Below are 13,678 nucleotides of genomic sequence, written 5' to 3' on the forward strand. Positions count from 1 at the left end.
ATTCCAAAATCCCGATCTTCTCCTTCCAAGACCCTAACGAGTCAAGATGAATGGCAGAAAGCAATGTATTTAAGAAAAGGAAATAAGAACAAGAGCGAAGGAGAGATATTTGTTTAAGTCCTTCGGGAGTAACTGAGACCAATGCAAAGCGACTTCAACCTGCTTCCACTCACAGACTACAGCCAGGAAAGCAAGACCGGAGTGGAGTGTGAGAGTACAGGCTCCTTGGCATACACACACGTACTCTACGCACAGGATGAGCACCACTAACCCCTCTAACTCAGAGAGACTGGGAGGCGAGACGCCCCTCCCCCTTCCATCCTTCCACATTCTCTTGTTTCCCCCCCTCTGTCTCCCCACTCTCTCTGTGGAACAGCTGCGGAGTCCTGGGAGCGTGCCCAATCGCCGAGCCATAATCCCCATACAAACAGGAGAACCCCTTCACCGGCTGGCGACAGAGAGGACCCCTCTGTCCCGTCACCCAATCACAATGTGTACCCGCTCTCCTCTCACCAACCAAGGGGACCCATTCGCCAGAACCTCTTCCCCCTTATCTAATCAGTGCAGGGTAGCTGACCCCCCGCCCCCGGATAACAGTAAACAGGGTATTAGAGGAGTGGGGCAGTGAATATTTGGAGGGGGGGGGGGGGGGGGGGGGGGGGGGGGGGGGTGTTGTGGTATTAAGATCCAAGCCTCTTATCTGGGCACCCCATCCTTGACCCAGACTACCTTTCTGCATGAGAGGCAGGGGTAATGCAAGAAACGCACTGTTTGGCCAACACGCAGTGTGGAGTGTGTTTGTATGTGTGCGTGTGTGTAAGGGTTCAAAGGACCAATGGAGGATTACAATATGGAGTCAATCCCAGTCACACTGTTAATTTAGCTTTTGGACTTCCATCCAGAGAGACCGCAAAACCTCTTCTCCAAGCCGCCCCCCCCCCCCCCCCCCCCCCCCCCCGCCTCTACAGCACTTTGCTTCCTGCATCCTCCTCGGTAAATACTGGAAACTAGATACCCCTCCGTCTCTACTGTGGGCACTTTCCTACTGCATTTTCACAGGATTCCATGGAGGCTGAATTCAAAACAGGATTTTCTGCTGCGCCTATAAAAAGCCGGTCTCGCTATTTCCCTTTGAAGTTTGACCCTCTTTCCCTTTCTCTTGTTCCCCTCCCTCTCTCCCTCATCATCCCTCTGTACTTCGTTGTTCTATTCTGACTCATGAAGCAGGGGAGAAGGGATAGTGTGGTGAAACGGCAACCCTTTCTTTCCCTCGCTCTCTCGCCGTCTCTGTGTAAAAGTGTAGTGTAACACTGACATACAAACCCTCCCATTGCCACAAACACCTCAGGCACTCTCGCTCTCCCTCTAAACCCATTTACATGGCATTCTGAATACAGACATGGACGGACGGCTTGAAAACAGCTCATAAACAAATAGCCTTGTGCAACATGGGACTATAATAACTCCATAATTAGTCCATAATTAGTCTATTAAATCATACGGCCCCAGGTCCTAGCCATGAAATTTTGCGTTTGCATGTGTGTTTAATAATTTGAGATACTATGTCAGAAGACATACAGATGTGTGTCTCCTCCTACCCACAATCCTCCAGGTGTTGGCATCCAAAATATTCGAATGAGCAGAAATACAGTTAGCGTCCCCCCGAGAATGACTGCATAATTACGTTCCCATACATTATGATAATTTAGGCCTTCCGTATAAATTAAAAAGTGCTTGACGAGTTTGTTTTGAGTCTTTTGTGTAGAGATAATTGTTTATTAACAGATGTACTAATATGTCAGATGGCCTTGGCTAGCGTTTGCGCTAATAAAGGAAAGCTGAAAACAAACGCTCTTGGGTCTGTGCATCCAAAACAATGTTGAAGCATCACAATAGAGAGATTTGTCAAAATGTTGCCTCCTGGGTGGCGCAGTGGTTAAGGGCGCTGTACTGCAGTGCCAGCTGTGCCACCTGGGTTCGCGCCCAGGCTCTGTCGTAACCGGCCGCGACCGGGAGGTCCATGGGGTGATGCACAATCGGCATAGCGTCGTCAGGGTTAGGGAGGGTTTGGCCGGTAGGGATATCCTTGTCTCATCGCGTACCAGCGACTCCTGTGGCGGGCCGGGCGCAGTGCACGCTAGCCAAGGTTGCCAGGTGCATGGTGCGGCTGGCTTCCGGGTTGGATGCGCGCTTATTTAAGAAGCAGTGCGGCTTGGTTGGGTTGTGTATCGGAGGACGCATTACTTTCAACCTTCGTCTCTCCCGAGCCCGTACGGGAGTTGTAGCGATGATAGTACAAGATAGTAACTACTAACAATTGGATACCACGAAATTGGGGAGAAAAGGGGGGTAAAATTGTATTTTTTTGCCATTTACAGCATTGACAGAAATACAGTATATCTCCATTCTTCACCCTGGAATACAGTATCTATCACTACTGCTCCCTGTGTATCCCAGGACGAGCACTTGGCTCAGCGGCTTTTGTTTTGAAGGCAAAATAAATCATGATCGAAAGTGGCCAACTTTTACAATCCACCAAAGTCAACATCTGACACACAACCATCAAACAAATGCCAAGAATGTACTTTACTGTGCAAAGCTGTGGGGAGGGAGGGGAGAAGGGGTTCTAGATTAAAGATGATGGATAAATAAACACACATGATAGAGAGAGAGAGAGAAAAAGAGAGCGAAGGAAGAGTGGAGCACCGAGAGGGGGAGAGAGCGACCCTCTTTTCTAACCCGAAAGAGGATTAGGCCGATTCAAATGAAACAGGCCAGCTATTTGAGACAAATATCTTAAACATACTACACTGCTCCTTATTTTCTTCATGGACATTTCCCTGTCATTTCACTGCACCAGACCAGTCAGTCATCTATAAAATGACCGGGCTTGTTATTTCTCTTTAGCTTTGGAGAGGAGGGCTCAGGTCAAATCCATTGACGTTTTCAGCTAAGTAACAATGTCAAAGTCTCAGCTCCTGTTGGTTTCAGGATCATGCTTACCATACCAGACAGGGTTGGGGTCAATTCCATGAACATTGTCTCAATTCAGTAAGAAACAATAAAGAACATTGGAATTTGAATTTCTGTTAACTTCCTGGATTGATCTAATTGAAATGGAATCGACACCAACCTTGATACCAGTGTTTCTCAACCTTTTTTGGACCAGGGGGCTGCAAGCTACTGTTCACGTATGTAAAATAACCATTCTTCCCTGGTTGACCACTTCCATTAAACCGAGCACTGGAAAGTTGACCGAATCAGTGTCCGACAACTAACCGCCTGAGGGACCGGTAAGCAACATCCTAAGGACCAGACCCGGCCCGTGGACCGCAGGTTGAGGAACACTGGTTTATACCATAGCATTAGTGGCTCACACATCAAAGACTTCATAATATAAAAGGGAGCGTTCAGTCACACACACACACACACATCTAGCTCCATTTCTCTAAGCTCAGGCACATATCAACCAGCATCGACGCACACAGGCATGCAGTCATGCTCCAGACCTAGTGCAACTGAACACAGCCCATATGTATGGGGTTATTATAAAACAACACTCCAGATTTGGGTCAAACGCATGTCACGTACTTTCAAATTCAACTCAGGAAAAGTATGGTCGGTAGGTGTGCTTGGTTTTGCACTTTTGGGATTATGTTGGTTCTATTGTCCCAGGCAAATCAAGTCAAGAACATTTGAAAGTCTTTTACATAAGTGTATATTGACCCAGGTCTGTCTGCAAGACTGTCATGACAGTGAAGTTAGATAGAGTGCAAAACTGTACTGAGCCGCAGTGCCAGTTACCTACCCTACATTTCTTTCCCCCTACTAGAGGAAAGGAGGGCAGGTAATAAAATGGACACATCGGCACAGGGAGGAACACGAGAAAAATAAAATGGACAAAGGAGGGATATAAGCAGGGGGCTGCATACAGGAGAAAGGCGAGAAAAGAAAGCTACGGAAGGATGAGAGAGAAGTGAAACAAGCCAAATCAGGTCAATCGAGCATTGTGGGTGGGTGTTGGCACTGTGGGAGGAGCTTAGGGAGATGGTAAAGAAGTGTAGTTCAATCACAAGCAAGCATAAGCAAGCGAATGAGGCGTCACCTTGGTCAGCAGGTGAGAAGGCTTTCCTGCAATGCTTTTCAGAATGAGGGACGTTTCTCTGTCCAGATAAGAGTGCTGGGTGGCGCAGAGGTGAGGAGAGAAACAGATAAGACAGTCAGGGCAATGATTCTCAATGGCTCATTAAAAATGCTTTTGAAAGGGGGGGGGGGGGGGGGGGGGGGTTAAAGTGTGGAAGCAAGAGAGGTCCAAAAGTTGGAGCATTGTTTGTGGTGGTAGTCATATTAGATCGCTGTGGATGGGGAAGAGAGACGATTTATCAAAAGCACATTTTCTAAAGATTATACTGCTGTGATTACTGAAGTTGATTGCTAATACCCACCTGTACACAATCACACACCTACTGTATGCTACATACAGGTCTTGCTTTTTCTCCAGCACACGCAAGCGCGCGCACACGCACACACACACACTTACAGTGTCCAGATCCACTTCACCCTCCCGTGAGGTGAAGTCAAGCTGCCGTCTGGCCGGCTTACCATTGGCCCGTCGCAGTAGTGAGGCATGCTGGGAAATGGGGAGGTGCATTATGGGTGCAGAGAGGATGCAAACACACACAAACAGTAAACATGCAAGGGGACGGGGGAAGGTGCACTTTATTCAAGTAGGCGTTAAGCTCTCTTTCTCCATTTAAAATGTTCACATTATCCTTTCAACACCTTACCTTCCACTTATTCAATCTCTCCATCGCATACTGATTCTATATGTGGTCATGTGTGGCGCTAGCAATGCCAGGGTGTGGGTTCAAATAGTGACAACATACTACATACTGTATGTATGCAGGCACTGTTCTGTTAGTCGCTTCGGATAAAAGCCTCTGCTAAGTGGCATATATATTTTCTCCTTTCCATCTTGTAAACCTAAACTAAGTTCCCGTACTTAAGTCAAGCAGGTTGAGTTTACAGCAAAACGGGTACAGTAGATACATTGTAATCCATATCACACATGCAGACTTCAGTGATTACAATGATTACAATGCATTCACTGTACTGTAAATGTATATTACCCATGTTTCCAATGGGTAGTATACACACACACACACACACACACACACACACACACACACACACACACAACATTGCGTGTTACACGGATAGCAAACAAATGTAATACAATGAGTTGTACGGTGCACACTTGACATGCAGTTGGGACGTGAAAGTGGAAGTGTACCATGCAAGGAACTAGAGAGGGTGGTTTCGAGAGGACGTGCGTACACACACACACACACACACTCATCATCATACCATTCATCATCATTCATCATATTTGAACAAACAAACCACTGCAGCAGTTTATTTTCCCCCCTAACCAAACAGCCTTTCACTGTCATAACTCAGATAGCCAGCCCACCCTTTTAGTCTGAATAAAGGAAGTCCCACAATGCCCCATAAACGGCAATCATTACCCTGCCCGAACTAAAAGCCTGCACATGAAAAAGGGCTTTTGATAGGCTGAGATAACTGGGCCTTGTTTGCAGGTTGACTCTCATACAGACAACAGAGGATAGAAATGAACTATCAGTGGTAATAATGTTTCACGAAGAGATATTGCTATTCATGGTACATTTTAGTTAGTTTTTAGGAAACAATTGGGAAAAGAGGATTGTGAAGATTGGAGTGTGTGTATGTATGAGTGTGTGTGCCTTACCTCAGTACTGGCCGGGCCCTGTGGCGGCTGGGGGCCTTGTGAACCCCCGTCCTGCTCGGGCCCTCCTACTGTCTTAGACAGCACCTTGTCGATATCCAGAGAGTCCATGCTGGACGCGGATGCAGAATTAACACTGGACCTCGAGGAGTGGCCCCCCGCCTCGTGTTCACTAACCGTGCCCACCGAGCCCGTCCTCCGGTGCTGCGAGGACGAGGAACCTGCCGAGGAGCGCCGGAGGGTGGTCGAGGAGTAGGAGGAAGAAGTCTGGTGCGCCGCCTCATCCATGCTGAGTGACGCCTGCTCCAACTGGGCCGTGATGTCGTCCAGCGAGAGGTTCGATGCCGACGGGCGCCCGTGGGAGTTGGAGCTGCCCCCTCGGACGGTGGAGGCCGGTGAGGCCCGGGTACTACTGCTAGTGCTGCCCCCGCTGCTACTCCCCCCACCACTGCCAGTTTGCTTGACACTGGCGCTGCGACCCCCCGGGCATCGCTGTTGACATTTAGCCTGGCGGGCGGTGCCGGTGTTGGGCTTGCCGATGGTGCTGAGCTCCTGTTCTATGGAACACAGGTCAGCCATCAGGGCATCCAGGTCTACGGTCTCTGTCGTCTGGTTCAAAGCCTCTGTAAGGAGGGGGAAAAGGGGAGTGTGAATCCATGTTATTTTGTATACACACATGCTAGTACACACACACTAAATAGAAGCTAAAATATTGATTTCATGAAAGTGTGACGGTTGAAAAGGTACATTTGCACAGCAGTAAAGCAATGGTTGTCTGGGTCACACAGGCATGTCACAGACACCATTGCTCTGCAGGAAGTAGGTAGGGCATATAGGTCTGAGTGTGTGTCTTACCGTTGATGTTGTACATGGAGAAGCGGTACGAAAAGTTAGCCATGTTGGTTTCCTGTCTGAGAGGGGCCTTCTGGACCGACTTCTGTGGCTTCCCGTCATCCAGACTCTGTAGAGGACAAATCACACTATCAAAATCCCCAACATCTTAAAGATGGTCTCTGATACTTTTTAGCCACTCGTTCTGAATAGTCACCGAATATTGCGTACTACCTCACAAATTATTGCCCTCTCGCTCTACTGTGTGTGCGTCTTGCTAGCTGTCACTCAAATGGCGAGGGGCGGAAGCTCATTGGCTGAAATGCAAATTGCTAGGGGACTGGCCCAAATGTAGGGAAAATGGCACCCCACGGATTCCAGAAAACAGTCGCTGTTCAAACTAGGGATTCCATGGCTAATTGAGGTAAGACATTCTCATAGATTATGCATGTATGAACTACACAGAGGTTGACCGATTAATTAGCATGGCCGATTAATTAGGGCCGATTTCAAGTTTTTCATAACAATCGGTAATCTGCATTTCTGGACACCGATTATGGCCGATTACATTGCAATCCACGAGGAAACTGCGTGGCAGGCTGACCACCTGTTATGCGAGTGCAGCAAGGAGCCAAGGTAAGGTGCTAGCTAGCATTAAACTTATCTTATAAAACAACTATCAATCTTAACATAATCACTAGTTAACTACACATGGTTGATGATATTACTAGTTTAAATAGTGTCATGACGTTGGCCTGGGGGTAGGTTTATGACAGTCAAATACCTCTCCCCCCCTTTTTCCTCTCTCTACCCTACTGATGTTACATTTGCAAAGTTAACAGAGATTCTGGGAACATCAGAAGGTGGGGGGAAATGAACTATATTCTGGTAATCCGACCAATTGAACATATGCGGTGGTACTTAATGAATATGATGTCAGTTCGGTTGTCATCTGAGACATTCTCATCAATGATAAGATGACATCAACTCTACAGTGGAAAGTCTACACATCAGAGTTATCGGATTCACATGGAATTGTTGTTCAATTTAAATGTTTTAAATGAAATTATTCGTGATGGGATGAAATGTGATTTTAGCTTCTAAAATGTGAGATTTGGGTTTTCATAAGATAGGGCTCTGCTCAATCAGTGGCCCGCCCCTGTGACGGGACATGGGCTATGAAACTTTTCAAACACGCCCTCCTCTTCCTTCCTATATAAGCCCTTGACGACAATATAACCTCCTGTTCCGAGGATGTAGGACGGCGGTCCTATGTCAGAATGGTTCTGATAATAACTACAGAACGAAGCCAACGTGAGCTTTGGTTGTGAATGGTATGAATTTGCACTCTTATTCACTACAGAGGTGATACCTCCTAGCCGTTGAGTTAGCAACAGCAGCTGCAGCGAGGGTTAGGAAGGAACAGACAGAGTATTCCGTCTATCACCCAGCGACGTTACTACAACGTATCCAATTGACAACCAGAGACATTCTTCAAAGGACTTGGTTTGGCAACACGGACTTCCATCTACCTCCAACCTACCAAAGCGCAGCTCAGAGTAAATATTTATTGCATTTTCCTTTTCCAAATGGTAATTTAGAATGCATCAGATACTGTATTTACGATAGCACAGTTTCTCCCTGTGTCCCTCAGTCTTCCCGCTCTTTCACTCAAACCAAGCCCTTTTCTTTTGTGTAACCAGCTGTCATATCTGTTCCGCCCGCTAGGGACGTTTCCTTTATGACATAATTTGTAATCAAGTTATGATTTAATTATGTGTAATTCTGTGTGATTAGTTAGGTATTTAGTAAATAAATAATTAAACCCAATTTTGTATTGCTGATTCAAATTGTTAGCCAGGGTTCGTGCAGATAACCAAGAATTTACAACTTTCAGATGAGACTGAATTAAGATGACGATTGATATTGACTGCTATTGATGTAAAATATTACTAGGTCTTATATTACAGCTCTATAAATATTATTTTGTGGTGCCCGACTCTCTAGTTAATTACATTTACATGATTAGCTCAATCAGGTAATATTAATTACGGAGAAATTATTTTATAGAATAGCATGTCATATCACTTAATCCGGCATAGCCAAAGACACGACACTAGCTTGTCCTGAGTTGCATATAATCAATGCGATGCCTGTTATTTCATCATCGAATCACAGCCTACTTCGCCAAATGGGTGATGATTTAACAAAGGCGCATTCGCGAAAAAAAGCACAATCATTGCACAAATGTACTTAACCATAAACATATTTTGCTGTTTTAAAATCGGTATCGGCGTTGAAAAATCAGAATCGGTCGACCGCTACTACACATAAAACAAAGTACAGGAGCAAGTCTTTAATGCATAACAATACCAGCCTTTAACAGGCTTGAAGGAAGTGGAAGAAAGCTAACATGACTCAGCGAATGGGTGGGAAACTAGGATAATATAGTTGGCGAGATACGGTTACCAGGATACGATTGCAAGGGTACGGTTACTAGGTTACAGTTACTAAGACATGGTTGCATGGATACTATTACTATGATATTGTTACTAGAATATGGTTACTTGGATTTGGTTTGCTAGGATTCCATTGCCAAGATATGGTATCCATGACACGGCTACCAGGATACGCCCATCCTCCCCTACTGCAATACCTGTGTGAGTTTGTCCAGTTCTCCCAACCAGGCTCCAAACATTTTGTCCAGATCCTGGTCTTCCTTATCACTGTCCTCCTCCTCTGCCCCGTGGTCCAGCTCATCGTCAGACATATCCGCCATCTGTAGGCAGACACAGAGTACCTCATTTGAATACAGGAATCACATTACAATTGAAAGGATTAAAACATTTCAATTCACGTGCACACAAGCATACGCAGACACATTTACTAAGAGAGAATTCCATCGCACAGTGGCCGCGATGAATCCACAACTTCACCAGCTCAACCTTCTTACATGTTACCATGGCAACCGCCAAAAAGAGCTCTATAATGTGGATAGATACGGCTGCGCAACGGCAGGAGGCTATTCCCTGTTGTCTGCCAGAGATACAGTATAACACATGCTGGATGCCATCATACCTATGTTCAGACATTGGCGATAAGAGTCTAAGTGGACTGTCAGCCACATCTAGTCAATAACTGTGTCCCAAATTTCACCCTATTCCCTTATTGTGCACTAGGGCTCTGTAATGCACTATGAAGGGAATGGGGTGCCACTTGGGACGTTGCCGTGGTATTCTGTATCACAAAGCCTCGTTGTGCCATCTAATGACAATGACAGAGCGCCCTCTTGTGGACAGATTAGAAAATAGGTGATTTAATTATTTATTTCCCACCTTTTACACTGCTGACTAAATGCCACACCGGTAGATCTTGAGCCAATGACACTACAAGCCTTTAAAGCCCCTAGAGGTTTTAAAGGCACACACACACAGACACACATCACCGAAGCCACTTCCCCTAACCCCCACCCACATCTGTGTGACTAAACCAATCTGACCACATTCCTTTCTGATCCCCTCCAACCTCGGGCAGACAGAATCATATTGGTGTAATAGCTGACCCCTTCACATCCTGTTCCTATTGCATCACTTCCTGGTTGGAGAGGGAAACAGTTTAGTGGAGTATTAGTGTCACACAACCTTAGGAATGAAAACACAGCACGGGATCCAGTCAGGGGAACGCTATCTTATCTTTATCTACTGATAGGCTCCATGAGGACATGGGGAGGCACAGCCACACACAGTGGGACACAAGAAAACACTCCCTCACACATGGTCACATGCAGTTGAAGTTGGAAGTTTACATCCACCTGAGCCAAATTCACATTTAATCCTAGTAAAAATTCCATGTCTTAGGATCGTCTTAGGATCAATAATTGTAGAGTGAATGATTTATTTTAGCTTTTTTTCTTTCATCACATTCCCAGTGGGTCAGAAGTTTACATATACTAAATTAGTATTTGGTAGCATTGCCTTTAAATTTTTTTTAACTTGGTTCAAACATTTTGGGTAGCCTTCCACAAGCTTCCCACAATAAGTTGGGTGAATTTAGTTTTTTTGGTGAGCTATATTTGTTTCATCAGACCAGAGGACATTTCTCCAAAAAGTACAAATCTTTGCCCCCATGTGCAGTTGCAAGCCGTAGTCTGGCTTTTTTATGGCAGTTTTGGAGCAGTGACTTCTTCCTTACTGAGCGGCCTTTCAGGTTATGTCAATATAGAACTCGTTTTATTGTGGATATAAATCCTCTTGTACCCGTTTTCTCCAGCATCTTCACAAGGTCTTTTGCTGTTGTTCTGGGATTGATTTGCACTTTTCGCACCAAAGTACGTTCATCTCTAGGAGACAGAACGCGTCTCCTTCCTGAGCAGTATGATGGCTGCGTGGTCCCATGGTGTTTATACTTCCGTACTATTGTTTGTACAGATGAACGTGATACATTTGGAATTTGGCATTTGGAAATTGCTCCCAAGGATGAACCAGACTTGTGGAGGTCTACATTCTTCTGAGGTCTTGGCTGATTTCTTTTGATTTTCCCATGATGTCAAGCAAAGAGGCACTGAGTTTGAATGTAGGCCTTGAAATATACCCACCGGTACACCTCAAATTTACTCAAATGATGTCAATTAGCCTATCAGAAGCTTCTAAAGCCATGACATCATTTTCTGGAATTTTCCAAGCTGTTTAATTACACAGTCAGCTTACTGTGTATGTCAACTTCTGACCCACTGGAATTGTGATACAGTGAATCATAAGTGAAATAATCGGTCTGTAAACAATTGTTGGAGAAATTACTTGTGTCATGCACACAGTAGATGTCCTAACCGACTTGCCAAAACTATAGTTTGTTTACAAGAAATGTGTGGAGTGGTTGAAAAACGAGTTTTAATGAATCCAACCTAAGTGTATGCAGCTTCCGACTTCAAATGTACACACACACGGACGCACACCCTCTACCACTAAACTGTAACCACAGATTTCAATGACTCGCCCCCCCGTTCTCTCTTTTCACACACACACACACACACACACACAACTAGTGAGAAGTGAGACAGAAACAAGCACACACACGGCGACATGGTATCACAGGCATGGCAGCAGTGTGTGACAAAGTAGCCTAAAGACACAAAGGCACAGTGTTATCCCCACAATATTTCCCTGTGTTCCTACAGTACATTAACCCCTACAACAGCCAGACCTGGGTTCAAATACTATTTGAAATCCAGGCAGGCAGGTTTGCAGTTTGGGGTATATTCTATGGGTTCCATTGAGCTCAATCAAGTATTTGAAGCCAGGTCTGATCGCAGCCCATTCAGATGAACATACTATTTAGAAGCTCAGGCCTCTCATTGGCCAGGCCTAAGGTAATCTCATTGGTCTTCCAGGGGGGTATAGTGCTTCCCCTTAACCGTGCTGTGAGCCCCTTGATGGGTGACTGAACTGTACAGGTACATAGGGGGGAAAACCCCAAATTGAGCGCTGCTTTTGATACTGTGTGTGTGTGTGCGCACTTGTTTTCCTAGCTTAACAGGACCCCAATGCCCTAATAATTCACCCGAATATCTTTAGTGTAGAAAAACACTTTTTTTCAAATGCTATTTTAAAGCTTATGGGTTAGGTTTATGGTTTTGGGGTTAAGGTTTAGGAGTTAGGGAAAAATAGGATTGTTAATGGTCAAACATTTGTACTTTCACGAGAATAAAGCTGTGTGTGACCCGCAATCTGATCCAAGATCAGCATTGAGCTTAATTGAGATTGTATCTGTATAATTTTCTGTAGCATTATGTTGGAGTGTGTGTGTGTGGAAGGTAGTATAATGTAATAGCAATGTCTCAAAGAGAGGAGCAATGTGTTTAAGTGTGGAGGGAGCAGTGGAGAGGAAAGGCAGGAAGGGCTTGCTTTGAAAATCCCCTCTCCTCTTATTCCCCTGAGAGAGAGCAGAAAGAAAAGAGAGCGTACATACTTCGCTGCATTCTCTACCTCCAAATCTTTATTTTCTTCTGTGTTAACAGCTCAAAGAAAGAGTGAGAGGAAGAAGCAGAAGAGTGAGAGAGGAAGGGAGAAAGAAAAGCAGAGAGCAGAGAGAGAGAACAGGGAGGGATCAGAGTGAGGGCAAGAAGAGAGAACAGGGAGGGATCAGAGTGCGGGAAAGAAGAGAGCAGGGAGGGATCAGAGTGAGGGAAAGAAGAGAGAACAGGGAGGGATCAGAGTGAGGGAAAGAAGAGAGAACAGGGAGGGATCAGAGTGAGGGAAAGAAGAGAGAACAGGGAGGGATCAGAGTGAGGGAAAGAAGAGAGAACAGAGAAGGATCAGAGTGAGGGAAAAAAGAGAGAACAGGGAGGGATCAGAGTGAGGGAAAGAAGAGAGAACAGGGAGGGATCAGAGTGAGGGAAAGAAGAGAGAACAGGGAGGGATCAGAGTGAGGGAAAGAAGAGAGAACAGGGAGGGATCAGAGTGAGGGAAAGAAGGGAGAACAGGGAGGGATCAGAGTGAGGGAAAGAAGGGAGAACAGGGAGGGATCAGAGTGAGGGAAATAAGAGAGAACAGGGAGGGATCAGAGTGAGGGAAAGAAGAGAGAACAGGGAGGGATCAGAGTGAGGGAAAGAAGAGAGAACAGGGAAGGATCAGAGTGAGGGAAAGAAGAGTGAACAGGGAGGGATCAGAGTGAGGGAAAGAAGAGTGAACAGGGAGGGATCAGAGTGAGGGAAAGAAGAGTGAACAGGGAGGGATCAGAGTGAGGGAAAGAAGAGAGAGCAGGGAGGGAGAAAAGGCCTGCTGTGCTAAGTTGCAGTTAGCATCCTGTGGTTAAACAGCCTGTGATTTGGGCCTAGTTTGGCTGAGTGTGTGTGAGTGGGCCTGGTGGGCACTGGCACAGGCCATAAACACACAGACAGACACGTATACCCTCACTCACAACACACAAAAGTTAATGCGTGCAAAATACGCACAGCAGCTGGAAAGGAGTCTGTTTCGGATCATGGGCGGACGCTTACACAGAACCACTGTTGTGTGTGTGTGTGTGTGTGTGTGTGTGTGTGTGTGTGTGTGTGTGTGAGACTGTGCAAATTTACAGGCATGG

General features: G+C 45.8%; 1 protein-coding gene across 5 annotated transcripts in view; it reads right to left on the minus strand.

Moving 5' to 3' along the window:
* Positions 1 to 13,678, minus strand: part of LOC110496785 (ras-associated and pleckstrin homology domains-containing protein 1) — a 74,838-nt gene that overhangs the window by 15,019 nt on the left and 46,141 nt on the right. For 2 of the 5 annotated variants that reach the window (XM_036952459.1, XM_036952458.1), the window contains 5 exons: positions 9,255 to 9,377; positions 6,623 to 6,728; positions 5,771 to 6,390; positions 4,541 to 4,630; positions 4,106 to 4,180 (listed from right to left, as the gene is read on the minus strand). In XM_036952459.1, coding sequence (XP_036808354.1) covers positions 4,106 to 4,180; positions 4,541 to 4,630; positions 5,771 to 6,390; positions 6,623 to 6,728; positions 9,255 to 9,377 — 1,014 coding nt within the window. The remainder of the gene's footprint in view (positions 1 to 4,105; positions 4,181 to 4,540; positions 4,631 to 5,770; positions 6,391 to 6,622; positions 6,729 to 9,254; positions 9,378 to 13,678) is intronic. The other 3 variants (XM_036952460.1, XM_036952461.1, XM_036952462.1) reach the window with 3 other exon arrangements.

The sequence above is a fragment of the Oncorhynchus mykiss genome, chromosome 18 (assembly GCF_013265735.2).
Source record: "Oncorhynchus mykiss isolate Arlee chromosome 18, USDA_OmykA_1.1, whole genome shotgun sequence".
NCBI lineage: Eukaryota > Metazoa > Chordata > Actinopteri > Salmoniformes > Salmonidae > Oncorhynchus > Oncorhynchus mykiss.